This window comes from Equus caballus, chromosome 26 (genome assembly GCF_041296265.1).
Source record: "Equus caballus isolate H_3958 breed thoroughbred chromosome 26, TB-T2T, whole genome shotgun sequence".
Classification (NCBI taxonomy): Eukaryota; Metazoa; Chordata; class Mammalia; order Perissodactyla; family Equidae; genus Equus; species Equus caballus.
In genome coordinates this window covers 36,276,760-36,296,321 of record NC_091709.1, presented here as the reverse complement: position 1 = coordinate 36,296,321, position 19,562 = coordinate 36,276,760, and the positions used below count along the sequence as shown (strand labels likewise).

General features: G+C 48.6%; 1 protein-coding gene across 3 annotated transcripts in view; it reads right to left on the bottom strand.

Annotated features, from left to right (window-relative positions):
- The window catches only part of EVA1C (eva-1 homolog C), a 117,741-nt gene that overhangs the window by 11,484 nt on the left and 86,695 nt on the right, over positions 1-19,562 (bottom strand). For 2 of the 3 annotated variants that reach the window (XM_023630021.2, XM_070252508.1), the window contains exon 8: positions 7,734-8,024. The exons of the other annotated variant lie outside the window; for it this stretch is intronic. In XM_023630021.2, coding sequence (XP_023485789.1) covers positions 7,876-8,024 — 149 coding nt within the window. In that variant the 3' untranslated portion in view covers positions 7,734-7,875. Of the gene's footprint in view, positions 1-7,733; positions 8,025-19,562 lie in introns of those variants that run through there. 3 annotated transcript variants of the gene reach the window in all.

Genomic DNA, 19,562 nt, shown 5'->3' with positions numbered 1-19,562 from the left:
TATTGTGAATAATGCTGCTATGCCAATGTTTATATTTTTTATGGGTAGGAATTACACAGCCCGGCATATCGAATTAGATTTTTTTGTACACAAATATATTGCTTTCACTGTTTGCCTAGATGAGTGTGAGAATATGGGATTTTAAAAAGACATTACCTCCTGTGATCTTCTCCCTGCCAGGTCTCTCCTCCTTGCCCCCTGCAGGGCGCTGGGGGGCTGGGCAGTGGGGAGGTGATGGGCTGTGGCCTTGGGGGGGATGGGCAGGCTCTGGCGCTGCCCAGGAGGGAGTCATTGACGGGGCACAAGGTGAGGTGAGCCGCGCCCTCTCCAGGGAAACACACAGGAGGCAGGAAGGGCTCTGAGCCCAGGGTCTAGCCAGGTTCTCTTCCATCCTCCAGCTCCCCACCCCCCACCCCCATCTTCCCTTCATTCAAACTTCCTGTGAATTCTGTGTGAGTGAACCACCTCCTGGTGAACAGAGAGCGGAGAAAGGAAAATTTCTTGCCTTCTCAACCAAAGCCAGGTTTTTCTCAACAAGCAGAGTGACAGAGAGCAGGTGGCAGGGAGCACCCTGTCAGGGCTGGAACAACCTGGCGGGTCCTCAGGCCGCAATGGCCACCGGCTATGGTGCCTGGCGCTCTGACATCGGGCCCTGTGCGAGCACTTTGCTCTCCTGACCTCACCTACTTCTTGTAAAAGCCCTCTGTGGTGGCGCTCCTGGGATTTCTATTTTCCAGAGGAGGAAACAGAGGCACAGAGGGGCCAAGCAAGCCACCTGAGGTCACGCAGCTACCAAGTGGTGAAGTGGGGTTTGAACTCAGGTCAACTGAGGCCAGCATCTACTCTACTGACCCCTACACTGGCTGGGCTCCCTTCAAACTTACGTAGACGTCAACCTGCAAAGTGGAAACAACACCTCACACCCTGGTCACTTTGAAATGTGGTTTTAAGGATTGAGGGAGAAAGCACACACCCACAGGCACACACCCCTGCACATATGTGCACACATGAACACACGTACATGCACTATGTGCACACACGTGCATGCACACACATACACACATGTGCTCGCACCCATGCATGCAATGCACACATACATACACACAGAGACAATTGTGTGTTTGTCCTTCAAACAGCTAATGAGTCTGCTGGAAGGAACACACGAGCATACGGAAGGATGGGAGCCCAGTTTCCTTTGTGAGAGGGAGAACACGACGCTCTGTCTCAGCGTTGATACGACTGGAATTTGAAGGCGCTGATAGATCCTGCCTCCCACCCCCGCCCATGAAGCCACCTCGTGTGGGATCCAGGCTCACCCCCGTGCTGGAATCAGGGGTGGAAAAAAGGGAACCCTCATACGCTGCTGGTGGGAATGCAAACTGGTGCAGCCACTATGGAAAACAGTATGGAGATTCCACAAAAAATTAAAAATGGAAATACCATATGATCCAGCTATTCCACTACTGGGTATCTATCCAAAGGAAATGAAATCAACCAGGGATGAGGCACTGAAGCTGAAACAGACAGATGACAGCTGTGCTTGTGAAGGACAGTTTGAACAGCCTCCCGTGAGCAGGAAAAGTCACAGTGGAATAAGATGGAGCCTTACCAGGGTGAGGCCGGTGGACGGGACCCTCCCAGAACCCAGGTTCAGGCGAGCAGCCTGGGGCGGCCTCGGCAGGCCCCCAGGGGCCCGGCGCCTCCACAGCCGCCACATTCTCCTTTCTTTTTTTCCAGGGTCACATTCTTGGGGGCACTGAATATGTCAACCCGACATTTCGTAGTTCAGCCATCCAAGTGCAGTAAAGGGCATTATCTGAGACTGAAAAAGTATATTTTATATTCGCACACTTGACTTTCAAGACCTTGAATGAATCTTGCTGAAATATTCACCTTTGGGTTTAGTCCAAGTATGGGAAGTTTTAGTCCCAATTGCCTTTTCTTTTTCTTTCTTTTCAAAAGAATATTAAAAGTGACTGAAAAGAGGGATTTAGAAATGAATGGCTATTTTTCAACATGTCTTATAAAATGAAAAGGAGTAAACGCTATAATATTTCTTAGAGACAGGGATTTAAGGAAAACGAGATTTAGAACCCCGTGGCTGGTTACTGCGAGGTGAGATTTCTGTCCTGACAGCCCTCGGTGTTCAGCACGGCAGAGTCAGAGGGGAGGCGAGAATGGGGGTGGCCACCCATCCCAACTGCCCAGGACTACACTCTGGTTTTATTTAATTTTTTAATTTTTTATTGTTATTGTTTTTGCTGGGAAAGATTCTCCCTGAGCTAACGTCTGTTGTCAACCTTCCTCTCTCTCTTCTTTTTTCTTCTCCCCAAAGCCCCAGCACGTAGTTGTAGATCCTAGTTGTAAGTGCTTCTAGTTCTTCTATGTGGGACGCTGCCACAGCCTGGCTACTGACAGACAGCTGGTATGGTTCCACGGCTGGGGACCCAACCCTGGCCACCAAAGGGGAGTATGCCGAACTTTAACCACTAGGCCATCAGGACTGGCTCTACACCCTGGTTTTAGTACTGAGAGTCCTGCATTGTAGAAAACCCCTCGGTCCCCAGCACCCAGGATGGTGGGTCACCCTAGATGAGATTATTATGGATACGAGATGTGCTCGCAAACCCTACTCAACCCAGCCCAGCCGGCCCAATCCCCTGTCAGCTCGACTTCATAGCACATCTATGTTAGGAACTGTGGATGTAGATGCGCTATGAAGTTGAATTGGCTAACGAGACAAGAAATAACAAGTGTCGGAGAGGATGTGGAGAAAAGGGAACCCTCATCCTCTGCTGGTGGGAGTGCAAACTGGTGCAGCCACTATGGAAAACAGGATGGAGATTCCTCAAAAAATTAAAAATGGAACTACCATATGATCCAGCTATTCCACCACTGGGTATTTATCCAGGGAACATGAAATCAATAATTCAAAAAGATTTATGCATCCCTATGTTCATCTCAGTATTATTCACAATGGCCAAGACATGGAAGCAACCCAAGTGCCTATCAATGGATGAATGGATAAAGATGTGGTAAATATATACAACGGAATACTACTCAGCCAAAAAAAGACAAAAATCACGCCATTTAAGACGGCATGGATGGATCTTGAGGGCATTATGTGAAGCAAAATAAATCAGACAGAGAAAGACAAATACTGCATGATTTCACTCATGTGTGGAAGATAAACAGACAAATAAACACCTGGATAAGGAAAACAGATTGGTGGTTACCAGAGAGAAAGGGAGGGCAAAGGGGTAAAGGGGCACACGTATATGGCGACGCATAAAAACTAGACTATTGGCGGTGAGCACGACGCAGTCTATACAGAAACTGAACTATAATTATATACACCTGAAATTTATACAATGTTACAAGCCAATATAACCTCAATAAAAATAAAATAAAACAAGAATTGTATGCAACGCCAAGTGCAGGAATTTTAGAGGGCTAAAGAAATAACTTGATTCCCACCCCAGTTCTAAACTGTTTGGGAACCTCCTGTCCCCTGCGGGACTGATAAAGCAGAGGACAGAGACCAGGGCTGAGGCTGTGGCAACAGAGGCTTCGAGCAGCCCCAGAGTAAGACCCAGGCAGCTGTGGACGACCGCGGGCCACACACTGGCTGTGAGCTTCCGGAAGGTGGGACCTTCGCCTTCTTACATTAATATTCCTAATGCTGATCCTGACGCAAAGGAGCGCGTAATAAGTAGCCGTTGTACTAGAGAGAACTGTCACGGTAAACACGCAAAGAGGAGTGTGTGCACATGTGTGTGCATGCTTGTGTGTGTGTGCACGCATTTGGGGGAGAGAGATGTCACGAGGTGAGGCCAGGGCCCAGCACGACCAGCCTCCACAGGTGCCCAGTCTGCAATCACATCAAGTGCCTTTGCAGACTCTGTCCCCAGTGCTGAGCGTGGGGCAGGTAATTGCTGACTGCCACCAGCTGGGAGCCCATAGTTTGTCCTCAGCCTCCTCTCCCCCAGGCCTTCTTCCACGTGTGAGTCCAGGCCAGGATCTCCTGCACAGTCACCTTAGAGACTCTCCAACCCCACCTTCCCCTGCCCCCTTGTCCCCGCCAGGGACCCTTGGATCAGTGGAGAAGAAGAGTCCTGGGGGCTGCCTGACACCAATCATGACCAAGGAGCCAAAGGGCGCAGCTGGAAGCGTCGGCTGCTTTGCCTTTATGCTTCCTTTCTGCCCAGCAGCAAATCCGCTCTGCGGTTACGTCCTCAGCCTTTGGGTCTCTCCTTTCTTGCTCTCTCCTGCACCCATGTACACTCTTTATTTCCAGAATCTGCACCGTTCTCTAAGCAGACCCACACCTCTGTGAATGGCCTGTTCCACCTCACCTTCCGGAAGTCCCGTCTTTTATTCTAATGACAAAAGCTGTGGTCTGCTGCCCACTCACATGCTGTGCTGATCTTGTGGCAAGCTCCAGCAGGAGTTTCACGAACACTGTTGACACAGAGAGACTATGCTAACATTTTCCAATATTGCTATAATGATAGTAATACCTGGTATTCGTAAGCACTTAGCAGTTGTCGAAGCCAATGTCATGTCTATTTTCTCCTTTGATCCTTGTCACAGTCCCACAAGAAAGCCATGAAGATACACGCAGTCTCACATACGCAAACTTTTGCTTGAAGCTTCAGGGGATTCATCGACCTCTGGAAGAGCATCTGTGGCCCCCTAAGAGTTCCCACACTTCAGGATAAGAAGTTCAACATTTTAATAGGCTGGTGGCATGACCACCCAGCCACAGACGCTCGGGGTGGGGCAACAAGAGGCAAGCTGGGGAGATCCAGGTGTCACACGGGTGAGGCTGTCAGTCAGCAAGAACCGGAGGGAGAGATGCTGGCAAGGACCTGGACAGGTGGCACAGGGAAGGAGAACAAGGCTGAGACTCGGATAAAGCAAGGGCGGTGCCTGGGGTGCAGAATTTAAGGAGGGGCCCACTCACTGTGAGGGTCACCCCAGTCCTGGCCTTGAAGGAGGAACCCAGCAGGAACCCAGTAGCCTGAAGGGGGCATTGGGCTAGGACGAGTCCCAGGGAACTGTGACAGTGGGGCCCCAACAGGAAGCAGGTGGCATATTCACTTTGGAATACTTCAAGTTTGTTTGCAAAGGAGAGGGCAGCAGGGAGGGGATCGTAAGGCCTCGTGTGGTGGCTGGCCTTTAACAACGAGCAGCTGGTACCAGGCCTGACGGATGAGCGTGACTGATGGAGCCCAGAGGGAAAGTGAGGCTCTGACACGGGCTGTTGTGGAGGGGCAGGGGGTTTTGGATGGGGGACACGGCCAGCCAGGGTGACCTGGCAAGAAAGATGCTGGGAGAATAAATTCCTGACCTCCCTCTCAGCTGCTGCCGGGGCTCCCTACCGGCTGAGCCCAGTGGGAAGTCGAAGGGCAGGGGAGACGGGTGACGATGCTCAGGGTGCAGGACAAGGTGGAGATGGCTGGAGGAGAGTGGAGAGAAGATGGTTGGGGCAGAGGGAAGGAATTCCGTACAGGGCAACAAACAGCCCACATGTGGGAGCTGGGCTGTGAGAGAGGAGCAGGAAGATGATGGGGCCCAGGAAGCCCAGGCAGGGCCCAGGCCAGTCTCTCCCATTGAACCCCAGGGGAGCTTGTGCTGGGAATGCAGATCCCTGGGCCCCGTGCTCGGAGATTCGGACTCAGCGCCTCTTGAGTGGGCTTTTGGAATCTGTCCTTTTGGACATCTTGAACCGGTGTCGGAGAGCCCTGGGCAGGGGCTGCCAATGCCCTTGGCTGATGGCCACGCCTGGCCCCTGGTGCTCGGGGTCCTTGGCCTGAGAGTCAGGGGGCAGGAAGCCAAGCAGATGAAGATGGCTCAGCTTCACGCCTCCAGAAAGCCCAGACCCATCTGCAAGCCTGTCCTGAATCTTGCGCTTTACCTCCTTCCTCTTCCTCTCTTCCACTCTCTAGAGGTGGCGTGGGCAGGCTGACCCAGAGCAGGTAACCTCAGGCATCTGCCCACAGGGTGAGAAGCTGGGGTGCAGAGGCTGGGGGTGGCCAAACCAAGGAGCTGCTTCTGAGAGGCTGTGAGCAGGAGTGTTTGGGGGCCACCAGGACCCCTGCCTGTCTTTGTCCCTGGGCTGGCCGCCCCTCCACTGCCCAGGGCTGGCCAGCCTGGCGCGTGACAGCCTTCTACAGTCTCCCCTCTGGGCTCTGCTGTGACCTTCCCAGCCTGCTGTGGACCAGAGGGCCAGGGCCCTTGCTTTTGGGGTGTGTCTCTGCTGGGGCAGCTTACAGGGAGGGAGCCCCAAGATGAGCAGAGAGGGGCCCAGGGCAGGCGCTGGCTGCTTGGAGCTTCCCTGGACCCTGGGCCAGCTCTCCCTTGGAAAGAGGGCGCAGGGTTCGAGGTCTCAGCCACACCTGACTTGAGTCTGCATGGGAACCTGACTCAGGGCTGGGGCCAGAAGCACTGCTGCCCTTGAACTCTCCAGAGCTGAGCGTGCGCCAGGGACAGAAGACCGACTCCCAGCCCTTCCTGAGGTTGACCTGGTGTGAAACAGAAGAGCCAGGTGCAGCGAGGCAGGGGAACAGCTCCCAGGATGACATCCTGAGGCCCCAACGTGAAAGGAGCCCAGGCCGCTCCGCCCGCTCAGCTGCTGGCAGAGACTCCATCCGACCTTCCCTCCCCAGGCCAACCTTCCCTCAGGTGCAGGCGAAGCCCCCTCTCTCATCCTGCTGCAGTGCTAGCCCCCGTCCTGCCTCCCCTCCACACCGATGGTCTTGCTGCCCTTGGTCTGGAGTGGTTAACTAATGCTGTCTGTGCTGGGCATGTAAGAGGGTGTGGTGTCCCCCAGGGGCACCTTCAGAGGGACTGAAGACTCTGCGACACGACCCCTGGCTCCTTCACGAGGAAACCCAGCTTCTGAGACCAGGACCCCACGACTCTGACTCTGACCTAGAGAGCCGGTGCCTGCCCTCCTGTGGAAGATTTGAGGTTCAGGACAGAGAGCGATGACTTCCTCCACTGTCTCCATGTTGGGCCCTGGGGGCCCATTATCAATGCCCAGTGGACAGGTGGGCTAGGAACAGAGACCAGGGTCAATCACTGCCCCAGGATGCATTCCCGGGGCCAACAGTGTCAGTGAGAGCCTCTCTCTAATTCTCTCTCTTACTGTGCCCTGTGCCTTCTCTTCAGTCCTTACAGTTGGTAGTTGTAGCTTTTATTGCATCTATGTGTTTAATGTCTGTTGCCCCCACCAGAACGTGAAGCCCCTGAAGGCAGGGACCACATTTTGTCCCCCATTTCCAGCGCCCAGCGCAATGCCCAGCATAGAGTGGAGCTCAGGAGAATGAATGAACGATGAACGAATTGACAGAGGGATGGATGGACACAGCCTCAGCCAAAAGAAGAGAGAATAGGATGCTAGGCCTGCTCTGGGTCTGGGAGAGAAGGGGAGTCGGTGCCTTTTGTGGAGCTGGGAGGTTGCCACAGAATCTGGGGATGACCCAGTGCTTCCTGATCCAAAGTTGGTCATGACTAATCTTTTGTCAGTTTGAGTCAACACGGATGTGAGCTCCGATCCCAGAGCCGAGAGGGCAAAGGATGTCATGGAGGAGATGTAGAGGTGGGCTGCAGGGGTGCCATTTATCCAGACCAGTCAGGGGCGCACGGCTGCTTCACCACCAAGAACCTCTTTCAGGGTTTTCCCCTCACAGATCCCATATTTTGAAAGACTTCGTTGTTAAACAGCGTTAGGAATAATCTATTTATTTTCACATTTTTTATTAACTAAAGACATCTGTAACTTCCTGATCATCCTTCTTTCCAGTATGAGATAACAGAGTTGAGATCATTCCAGCCCAAAGCAAAGTAACTTAATATTTTCATTAGCCCTTACAGCCAGATGGTGGGTCCCTGTATGATTTCCATTAGACAGTCTGAAAATAGCTCCAGGTCACCCATGGACAATGGCCCTTCCGCAGTAAGCCATCGGTATTCTTGGCCTTTTCTGTCTCTCTCCTTGCTGGGCTCCTCAGGACCTGCTATATGAGAAACAGAGAAGGTAACTGCTATAGACATACGCTTCCAGGATTTAGTGCTGTAGGGTGAGCAGAGGAAGAGAGAGAGAAGGAGAAAGTTCATACTCATAAATACTCCTACATGTTGTATGTAATAGGCTGAGAAAAAATTCGATGGACCTCGTGACTTCTAAATTTCTTTGCAAGAAAGGTTAGGAACATTTTCATGGTTTTTTTCTTTCTTTCCTTTTGGTAGCAATCATTAAGTTGACAGCACTGCATGGGACACTGAATTCCACTGAGTCTTGACTTTGACCCAGAGGGAGCAGGTGAAGAGCCATTGAGTCTCGAGTTCCTCCCAGGGGGGTTGGTATCTTCCGAGGATTCAGCCCCTTGATGCCCAAATGTTGGGCAAGAGAAGCGAAATGATGGGTAGAAGACTTGCGTGTGGGTCTGCCCCTGCTCCACGGGCATAACTGTGACTGAAGAACCAACTGGGAAGCATTTCAATCCACAAATGTGTATCAAGTTCCCTGTATATGTGGCTCAATGCCAGACACTGTTGGAGTTCCAGAACCCATTACAGCATAGATCCTGTCTTCAGGGGCTTCATGAAGAGCTCCGTGAATGCTCTTCCTAGTGAAGCAACCATATAACTGGTAAAAATTATTTGAAAAAAAAATAATTTTTTAAATAATTTAAAGTCTCTGGAAATTACCCTAAAGGCATACAGTCAATGGAAAAACACTTTTTAAGAAAACTAGTCAATGTTGGTAAGGACAGCGAGAATCTGTGGCTCTTGGGCCATCCAGCTCCATAGGACAGCTCTATTGGGGCAGCTGAGGCCAGGAAGACAGTGGTCCCCTCTCCCCTCAGGCCCTAGTTTAAGGCTACGGTTTCGCCCCAGGACAGGCAGGCTGCCAGCATCCCTTATCCACCAGCCCTGTGTTGCAGATGTGCTATTTTGGGCAGACAAGGCTGAGGGGATAGGGGCTCCCATTTTTAAGATGTGGGCTCTGCCATGGGCATGGCAGGTCAGGAATACTGCGCCTCAGTTGCTCCCACTCTGGCTTGCTTGTAGGACGGAAGTTCCACACCAAGAGGGCAAGCTGAGAAACCCAAGAGCCACCAGCCCTCCTTTAGCATCTTCTCATAGAACAGGTGTCCTGGACAAGTGGGCCACTGTGGCAGAAAGGGTCTTCCCACAGGGAGAGGCAGATCTTAAGGATGAGAGCTCCACAGCTGTGCCTAAAGATGCTGACTTTATAGTCATGCACCACGTAACAATGTCAGTGATGGACTGCATATGCAACAGTGGTCCCATAAGATTCGTACCATATAGCGTGGGTGTGTGGTAGGCTATACCATCTAGGTTTGTGTAAGTACTGAAGGGGAGGAAGAAATTTTCCTCTACTTTTCTGGGTTCTTCCGGCTGGTCTAAAAATTAAAGTGACATGACACAGATTAACAGGAGAAAACCAAACAGAAGTTTAATAACATGTATACATTGGCGAAACCCAGAAAAACTGAGTAACTCATCAAAATGGCTGAAGCCCTCACCTTAAATACCACCCTCAGCTAAAGACAAAAGATGTTGGTGGTGGGGAGAGTCAGGGACTTCAAAGGGAAGGAAAGTAGTTCACAGGTAAGTGAAAAGAAGAAAATATTTGGAAAACAAGTGTTTGTTAGGTCACACAGAAACAGAAGAACACAGAGGGGAGCCCATCCAACAGGCTTTTCTATGTTCTTCCCTAACAGCTAGCTCATGTTATGCTAAGGTGTAACTCGCTTCCTGAGACAGGGTTTTGTTAAATCGGAATTCTTTGGGGCAGTTAAGGGGGAGGTAACAAGAAAAACTTTTGAGTTTTTTCTTTCTTAAAAGTAATCAGCCTAAAATAGTCTTCATGTTAAAGAGACCCATTTTGGGGTGGCAGATTTTGTTCCCCTTCAGTGCGCTCTGATGTTCTCACAATGATGAAATCGCCTAACGATGCATTTCTCAGAATGTATCTCTGTCGTTAAGTGACGCATGACTGTGTTTGGAAGAGAGCCTAGAGAAGTTCATGCTTTAGGGCATTGCTGAAACAATGGTGATCGAGCATTAAGCAATCATGGGCTGGTAACTCCATACTAGTAGCAACAAGTGAGAGGGCAGACCAGCCAGAAATCTAACAGAATCAGGGAAAGAGGCAGCTAAGAAGAGGCGTCCTGGGAACACACGCATCCCTGGGGCTCCCGAATGCTGTGCCCACGCACTAGGTACACCAATTCAGGAGCTTCAGAGGAGGATGTGGAAGTGATCTTTTGAAACTAAGGGTGGGATGAAGACACTCCCACACAGACAAAAACTGAGATAATTCATTGTTAGCAGACGTGTCTTACAAGAAAATATTGAAGAAGGTTAACTGGGGCTGAAAGAAGCGACACCAAATAGTTTAAACACACACACACACGCACACACCACCACTACCACCAACACAACAAAGTGCCAAAGCAAAGTAACTATACAGGTAATGACAAAAGATAGAAAAGATAGTATATTTGCATGTCTTTTTCTTTTTTCTCTTAGCTAACTTTAAAAGCAATTGCATAAACCAATATTTATAAAATTGTATTGCTGGGCTTTTAACATGCATAAATGTGATATTTTGACAATAGAAACACGAAGGAGAGGGTGGGAATGAAGCTATATTGTAGTAAGAAAATGACATCAGATGCTAACTTGGATCCATAGGAAGAAATAAAAAATGGTAATTAAGAAGGTTAATACAGAGAAACCAATAAATATATTTGTGCTTTCTTTTCTTCTGTTACCTTCTTTAAAAGAGTTGTCTTTAAATGTAGTATATAAAGTAGTGATTATAACAATATATAGTTGGGTTTGTAACATATATGGACATAATATGTTTAACAATAATAGCAAGAAAAGGGAGTAGGAAATGGAGTTATACAGGTATAAAGTTTCCATAACTTACTGAAATTAAATGATCATAAATCTGAAGTGGATCCGGATAAGTTAAGATGTAACCTGCAGGGAAACCACTTAAAAAAACAAACAAATAAAAACCCTCAAATGTATAGTTAAATTCATTAAAGAAATGGAAATTGCACACTAGAAAATATTCACTTAAGACAAAATGATGTGGTAAAGGAGGAATAGAAAAATAAAGTAGTCATGAGTAGTCTAGAAAATAGCAAATTGGCAGATGTAAATCCAACAATATCAATAATGAGATTAAATGGAAATGGGGGAAATGGATGAAACAATTTACTCAAAAGTCAGAGACTGACAGACCACATAAAAAAACAAACCATGATCTAACTATATGCTCTCTACAGGAGACACGCTTTATATTCAAAGATACGAATAGGTTGAAAGTAAAAGATAGAAAAAGATATACTATGCAAGCTGCAGCAGTAGCAGGGCTCCAGGGGCTATTGCTAATATCAGACAAAATAGACTTAAAAACAAAAACTGTCAGTAGGAACAAAGAAGGAAATTTTATAGTGATAAAAAGGTTAATTGAGCAGGAAGATATAACAATTATAAACATATATGAAGCTAACAATAGAGCCTCAAAATACGTGAAGTGAAATGCAACAGAATTGAAGGGAGAAATAGACAATAATATTCAAAATTTGCTAATAATAGTTTCAGACTTCAATACTTGTCTTTCAATTATGGATAGAATAACTAGGTAAACCCAACATGGTGGTAGGAGACTTGAAAAACACTATAAATCAACTAGACTTAGACATCTATAGAATACTATACCCAAGAACAACATAACACACACTTTTCCCAAGTGCACATGGAAGATTCTCCATAATAGACCATTTGCATGATATAAAACAAGTCTCAATAGATGTACAAGGATTGAAATCATACAAAATATGCTCTCTGACTACAGTGGAATTCAATTAGAAATTAACAACAGAAAGAATTTTGGGAAATCCACAGATAAGTGGAAATTAAACAATTCTTAAATAGCCAATAGTTCAAAGAAGAAAGAACAAGGAAGATTAAAAAATACGTTGAGATGAATGAAAATAAAGCCAGCATACCAAACTTATGAGATGCTGCTAGGGTGGTGCCTAGGGGGACATTTATAATTATAGATGCCTGTATTTAGAAAGAAAGATCTCAAATAAATAACCTAACCTACCACCTTAGGAATCTAGGAAAAGAAGAGCAAACTAAGCCCAAAGCAATCAGGAAAAGGCAAATAATAACAATTTAAGTGGAAATAAATGAAATAGAGAATAGAAAGACAATAGAGAAAGTGAACGAAACCAAAAGTGGGTTCTTTGAAAAGAACAGCAAAATTGACAAACTTTTAGCTAGATCAACCAGAGAGAGAGAGAGAGGAGACTCAAATTACTGGAGTCAAGAATAAAGAGGGGACATCACTACAGATCTCACAGAACTAGGAAAGAATTATAAGGGAATACACTGCTAACAAACTAGATAACTTAGATGAAATAAACTCTTAGAAAGACACAAACTACTGAAACTGACTCAAAAAGAAATATAAAATCTGATAGACTTATAACAAGTAAAAAGATTGAATTAGTAACTTAAAAATTCCACAAAGAAAAGCCCAAGACTAGATGGCTTCACTGGTGAATACCATTGTGTCATGCTGAGCACAGAGTCAGCACCTGACACACAACAAAAGTTACCAACATTGCTATTACTTTTCCATCGCATGTTTTTCAAAGTCTATATTGCACCTGTCTACCATCTCTTGCTTGATTGTGAACCTCCTGAGGGGAGGGAATATGTCTTATTCTTTGAAGTCCAAGAGCCTAGCTTGTGCCTGGCTAATGACCCAAGAGAGGTAGAAAGAAAATAATGTCAGAATTTGAAGGAAGCATGTGTCATACCCTAGTTGGAGGAATCTGGAAAGGTTCATGGAGCAGCAGTGTCTGAGATGGGCCTCAAAGACTGGTAGGAAATTGTGTGGCCATGCTGGATGGGAGATTCCCAGAGGAAACCATAGAGGGGCTGACATGGATAGGGTCTCCAGGAACGCTTAAAGAAAGAAGGACGTTTAAAATGTCTCAGCCCAGAGATCCCTCTGTGATCTTTCTATTGGTGAGAAAACTCTTTGTTTAAAAAGTTCCTGTTAATTTCCTATTCCTTTTGTCTTTGACCACATCCTTTACTTTGTGCTTCTTTGAAGATCCACTTTCTTCCCCGTGTCATGTTGAATTTCAGCAGCTCCTCATTACTAAATTACTGATACATCCCTGTGACCCCAAGAGGTATGTGCTATCATCGTGTACATTTTACAGTTGGGGAAACTGAGGGCCAGTGAGGTTAAGAAATCACCCAAAGTCAATAGCTAATGAGTGATGAAGGTAGAATGAACTTGGGGCTATGCTTCTAGACCGGCAGTCTTTGAGGCGCTTTGACTGTAGCACCGGATTGAGCTCTGTGTTGGATTTTGCTTCTGGTTCCACTTAGCCTCCCTCTTTGGAGAAAGTGTAGTCAATAGGTTTATGACAAAGATTTACAAAATTGTTTTGAGAGCCAGCCCTGATGGCCTAGTGGTTAAGCTGGGTGCACTCTGCTTTGGCAGCCCGGGTTTAGTTCCTGGGCATGGACCTACACCACTCATTGGTGGCCATGCTGTGGTGGTGACCCACATACAAACTAGAGGAAGATTGGCACAGATGTTAGCTCAGGGTGAATCTTCCTCAAGCAGAAAGAGGACGATTGGCAACAGATGTTAGCTTGGGGCGAATCTTCCTAGGCAAGAAAAAACAAACAAAAAAAAACTGATTGTTTTGAGAGTCAGCCCTGACAGCCTAGAGGTTAAAGTTCAGCACCTACCACTTCAGCAGCCGGGGCTCATTTCCTGGTTGTGGAACCACAACCACCCACCTGTCAGTTGCCATGCTGTGGCAGCAGCTCACATGGAAGAACTAGAAGAACTTACAACCAGGATATACAACCATGCACTGGGGCTTCGGGGAAGAAAAAAAAAGAGGAAGACTGACCACAGATGTTAGCTCAGGGTGAATCTTTCCCTGCAAAAAAAAAAAAAAAAATTTTGATCCTGTACAGTGAAGGTAATTGCTCAGCTATCCAGGACACAGCATCAGTTCCAGGGCCAGCATGGCAATCTCCCAGAGACTGTCCTTGAAGCTGACGTGACATCCTTGGTCCCAGGCTATGTCAAAGGAGTGGTGGCTGTTTGGGGGGATGGTGGGACACACAGATCATGTTGTCCACACCATATGTATGAATGTGAGGCCCCTCACAGGGAGGGACAGAGGTGGAGTGGAAAGAGAAAGGTGGGCCAGGGGCCAGAGGCAGAGGCCCCTCCCCCAACCCCCTCCCCAATATGTGCAGCCACATCTTGGAAAGACATCCTGAGGAGTCTGAGAATTCTAGCTTTGAACCTGGTCTTCAAGGTCACTATAAAGGTATATTTGTCAAGGGAGGAGAGAGAACATGTTTTATGTAGTTTTGGGGGGCTCGATGTATAACATTTCATTATTTGGCTGTGTGCTGCGTAAGAGTCTCCACTTCTGGTCTCAGACCCTGCAAACGTTAGGAGCAGACCTGCAGATTTCTATACGCACACAGAAACATACAGTTTTAGTTTGTCTTTTACATAAGCGGTATCATAATCTATGCATTATTTTCCAATTTGCACTTTTCATCTAATAATATGACTTCAAGACTTTTTCAGTCGGTACATACAGATCTACTTCATTTAAAAACACAGTACATTGCATCTTCCAGAACAGCCAGGGTTCTTCCCAAGTCATCTTCAACGAGAAAAGAAGTTTTCCACGTGCATGAAATGAGCGACGCAGAAAAGACGGAGTTAACAGAAAGCTGGGCGGAGGCGAGCCTGGCTGTTGGCGTGATTCCCCTCCCGCTGACCACACACACCTCCTGTCCCAGGGTCCGGTGCCTTTACAATCAGAGGTCAAGTTCTTCGGAAGGAAGTTCGGCAGCTCGGAGTGGGAGGCGACTCACTGCCTTTGCAAATTCTTCGTAGATTAGTAACACATCCTCCTGCTAGCTCATTGTTAGCGAGTTCAAAACGTTTTCCTTTCTCTCTTTTAAGGAGGTAACGTCATGATTTTACACATGCCTCTCCCCGCAGCTCCCTCCCTTCCTTGGAAACGAATGGAGCGTTTTCCGGGTCAGAATGGTGTTTACTCATCTCAACACCACTCTTCCTCCTGCCTTCATCTTTCCCAGGCTGAATTCTGTCTTTGAAACAATAGGAAATGACAAGGTCTATTTTTCTTTTCTTGAAAGGACTCAATCCAGGAGTCATGCATTGGAACAGAGAAAGTACATGGAATTACTATGTCCCCCACAATGGGAAGTGACCAGCCTTCCTCTCTTTGTTTGGCCGAGTCCTGTAGTCTGAGCTCACATATCCCCGGCAGTTTGCCTAAAAGCAGGAAGGCGGCATTTCACCTTGAGATAAATTCCCAATTGGATTTTCTGTTGGATCAATCGGAAAGAAACGCAATTAGGCTGTGAGCAATCTTCAGGTAAAGATTGGGAACCTTTCCTAAAAGGGATCTGCTAGAAATAATGTGTCAGGCTCTCGATAAACATTTTGCATTGGCAATGTTAATTGCATCTTAAAGCACCCTCGTGAGTCAGTCACCAGAATAGCTTCCTAAGAGCGTTGATTTTAATTTCTCCAACAGATTTAAGATGTAATTTGGTCATTTCTAAGATAGTAAGACTAACTGGATAGTGATCAGCAACCTTAAAATCAGGAGCAATTACTATTCCAAGAATCAGACAACCTAGGTTTCAGGCCAGGCCCAGCCTGTTACGGGCTGTGGGTGGGCTGAACAGGTGAGTCCCTTACCTGCTCTGAGTCCCTTTTGCTTCTGGGAGATGGACAGATGCTGCCCAAAGTGGGTGATGCCATCCTTATAGTCAGGACATGAGACAAGTCCCGGAGCCTGGAATACAGGCTCATCACCTGGTGTCCTGCACCCTGTTAGCCTTATTTCCCATGGCACCCCCTCACTGTGGCTGTTCCTCATTCCCAGACTTGCCATTCTTGTTCCCACCTCCTGGCCTGTTGCTGCTGCTGCCTTTCCCCACCTTCCCCAAGGACCATGTTGAGCACTCTCTCCAACAAACCTCCCCCAGCCCACTAGGTGGGAGCATCTCTCTGTGTTCCCAGGGCCACTTGGTTTGACCATTTACTGTCACTCTTACTCTCTGTCTTGTAAAGCTAAAACCTCCGAAGGATCAAGAAAAGGGCCTCTGCTGAACTTGCTCTTGGGTTCAGTGAAGAGATGGAAGGTACTGAAGGGAGAGGAAGAGGAGTATTCATGGGGGTCCCAGCCAGTGCTGCCTGGGAAGTGGGGAGACCTGGCCTGAGGTTTCTCTGGACCGATCCTGGGGATGCCGTTAGCCTGCTGGGTCAGGAGGAAGGGGCCCAGCTCTTCTAGGTAGCCACTCTTCTCAAGGAAGGGGAATTAACAGCAGCAGTGGTGCCCACAGTAGTGCTGGCGGCAGCAGCTGCTGCAGGATATCAGCCAGGATGTGTGCTGCGGAGCAAAAAGGAGCCATGGGCTGTGTGCGGCCAGGGCGGGGGAGGTGACAGGACTCCTGAGGCCACGGCTCTGTGGTGGGTCAGAGCCCACAAAGGTTAGGCTGTATTTTGGCTGTGGGCCTGAGCACCAAGGCACACCAGGAAGACAGTGGCCTCGGGGCTGGATGACTAGGGACACACAGGGGCATCCCCAGGAAGGTGAGCAGAGGCGGGAGTAGGTGGTGCTGGGGTCCCACATTCCTACATCTGGGATTCTCATCTGATTACACCCTTGGTTGGTGAGGTCCAGGGACATACCTGCTCCATTTCATGACAGCGAGTTGGGCTCATGTCTCTGTGTCTGATTTAATACACAAGCTCAGCATTGTCCCCAGAACCATCCTCACTGTCCACGACAGTAGCCCCTGGCCATGTGGCTACTGAGCACTTAGAATGTGACTATTGCAACTGAGGAGCCGACTTTTAAACTTTATTGATTTAAATTTAAACTTAGATAACCACGAGTGGCTAGTGGCTCCGAACTGGACAACGTGGCCACAGATCGTCAACATCTACGACTGGATATCATCTCATTCATCCTCCGGGGAGCCTGGCGCTGCACCCCACAGAGGAGGTGCCCGTTGATTTGAAATTCCTAAAAAGAATGGGTGATCTCGGATTACTGGCCAGCTTCCTGAATTCTCCTTATGTGGTTAATGGTTATCATGGCTCTTTCTTGCCTCACTTTCAGCTATAGCTCGGTATGGCTTCCAGTCGACAGGGCATCTTGTTGGAGTGTTTATTTAGGATTTAGTCTCTGAGGCTACCATCAGTCTTGGGATGGAGTTTGGCCAGCTCTGCACTGGTGGTCAGGCTTACAATGGGCTTCTGAAAACCAAATGACCATAGTTCCGGGTTTATAACTACCTTGCCAAAACTGGGCATGGCCTTTTAAATCCATGTGTGGGAGATTTCACAATGCACTTGGCTGAAGAATTCAAGGAAGGTCAGGCCTTGACACTTTCCTCTGAGCTCTGCAAAGTCACTCCTCTTCTACAAACTCCTCTCCCTAGCAGGCCTGGGGGGCTGCCTTGTGCCCTCTCTCAGCAGCTTATTCTGATTTTGCCCTTGAGTTCCATTAGATGCCATAAGCACAGTATAAATGGTGCAGCCTTGGGCCTGCTGGATGCTGCCCTTCAGGAGGAAGAAATAATGAATGATGAAAGCTGACATTTACGGTTGTTATGTGTGAAGCACAGCCACTCTCAACACCACTAGGAGGGAGATATTAGTGTTATGCCCATTTTACAGAGGAGGAAACTGGGGCACAGATGGGTCATCCTGAGACCAACCTAGAACCAAATCAGAGTAGACGCAGCTCAGTGGGAAGAAAACCCCGAGTCTAGGGCTGGGCAGACCCATGTCCAGTCTGGCTGTTATCAGCCTTCCAAGGTCTAAGGTGGGGGCAGAGAGTAGGGTGCTTTCCAGGAAGTCCCCACTAGACAATGTGGGCTTCCAGGAGTGGGACCAGCCCTGGGGAAAGTGGATGAGAGCACTCAGTCAGCTCTCCCACCTGCCAGGGAGGACTCAGCACCTGGCCTTGGTGCCCCAGGTAACTTGGGAACAAGAAGTGGTATCCAGGGACCCCTGGAGAAGGGTTGCGGCAGGCTTGGGGGCACCCTGGCCCAAGACTCATCAGATGCCGGGTGTGTGCATGGCTGGCTTCCCTGACACCATTTGCTTGTGGGGAGGGTCCACAGCGCTCCTTCCGTCTGGCTCCCACTGAGGCTGCAAGTGACACTGTGCCAGCACTGTGGGAAGACCGGGACCAGCACGTACCTCCAGGTCCACAGACCCCTCACGTTGGATGTCATAGGTCAGTTTCCCAAGATGGAGATTCTTGCATGAGAGATTGATTGAAAGAGTGCTCTCAGAAGAAATGGTTGTAAAAAAATTGCTATGGTCTGAATGTTTGGGTGCCCCGAACCCCAATTCATATGTTGAAATCCCTACCCCAAAAGGGGATGGTATTAGGAGGTGGGGCCTTTGGGGGGGTGAATTGGTTATGAGGGCGGAACATTCATGAATGGGATTCGGGCCGTTATGAAAGAGACCACAGCAAGCTCCCTTGTCCCTTCCACCGTGTGAGGGCACAGGGAGAAGGTCCCGGCTATGAACCAGGAAAGGGCCCTCACCCACCACGCTGGCCCCTGAGCTTGGACTTGCAGCCTCCAGAACTGTATGAAATAAATTCCTATTGTCTATAGGCTACCCAGCCTGTGGCATTTTGTTACGGCAGCCCAAATGGACTAAGACAAAATGGTGCGACGGCAACTCTCTGCAGAAGAGGCCACCTGTAGGCAGTTCTCAGCCTCCCCTCACTGCAGCTGGGGTGGGCGCGTGCCCTGGTCCAGGGATCTGGATGGGCACAGCATCGTGCACTGCCTGCCCATCTGTGGGGTCAACGCTGGGACTGCTCCTGGGCCTTCCCAGGGCTTGCTTGGGCCCTGGGTGTACCTTGTTTCTCCCCAAAGCGGCAGCAAGTGTTCCATTTCTCCAAAACGCCAGCAGCCCGGCTCACGAGCTTGGGGGATCCAGAAGGGCTGAATTTTATAGCACGCGGCTCACGTCTTGAAAGTTAGCAGCAAGTTACTGAGGTAGCGACATGTGCAAACTTCCACGGAGAGCTGGCCTCTTTTCACAGGACTTCTGGGACCCCACAGCTTGGAAACAGTGGGCTGACTGCCACCCAGAGATGCACAAAGCTGAGTAACAGCAGCCCATGTGTGCCCCGCGCTCCCTGGGTGCACTGCCACCCGGGAGCTTCCTCGAGCCCCATGCTCCATCGGCAACTCTTCATGCAAATCTGGTCCGGTCCTTTTCCTCCTGGGCTTGATGCCCATCCAAACACACTCTCAGCAGGGCTCTCAGGCTCTGTCCATGAGAAGAACGTGGCATTCTTCTTTCGGGCTCAGAAAATGCAAATAAACAACTCACTGCCTTTGCTCCGGCCAAAGACTGAGCCCTG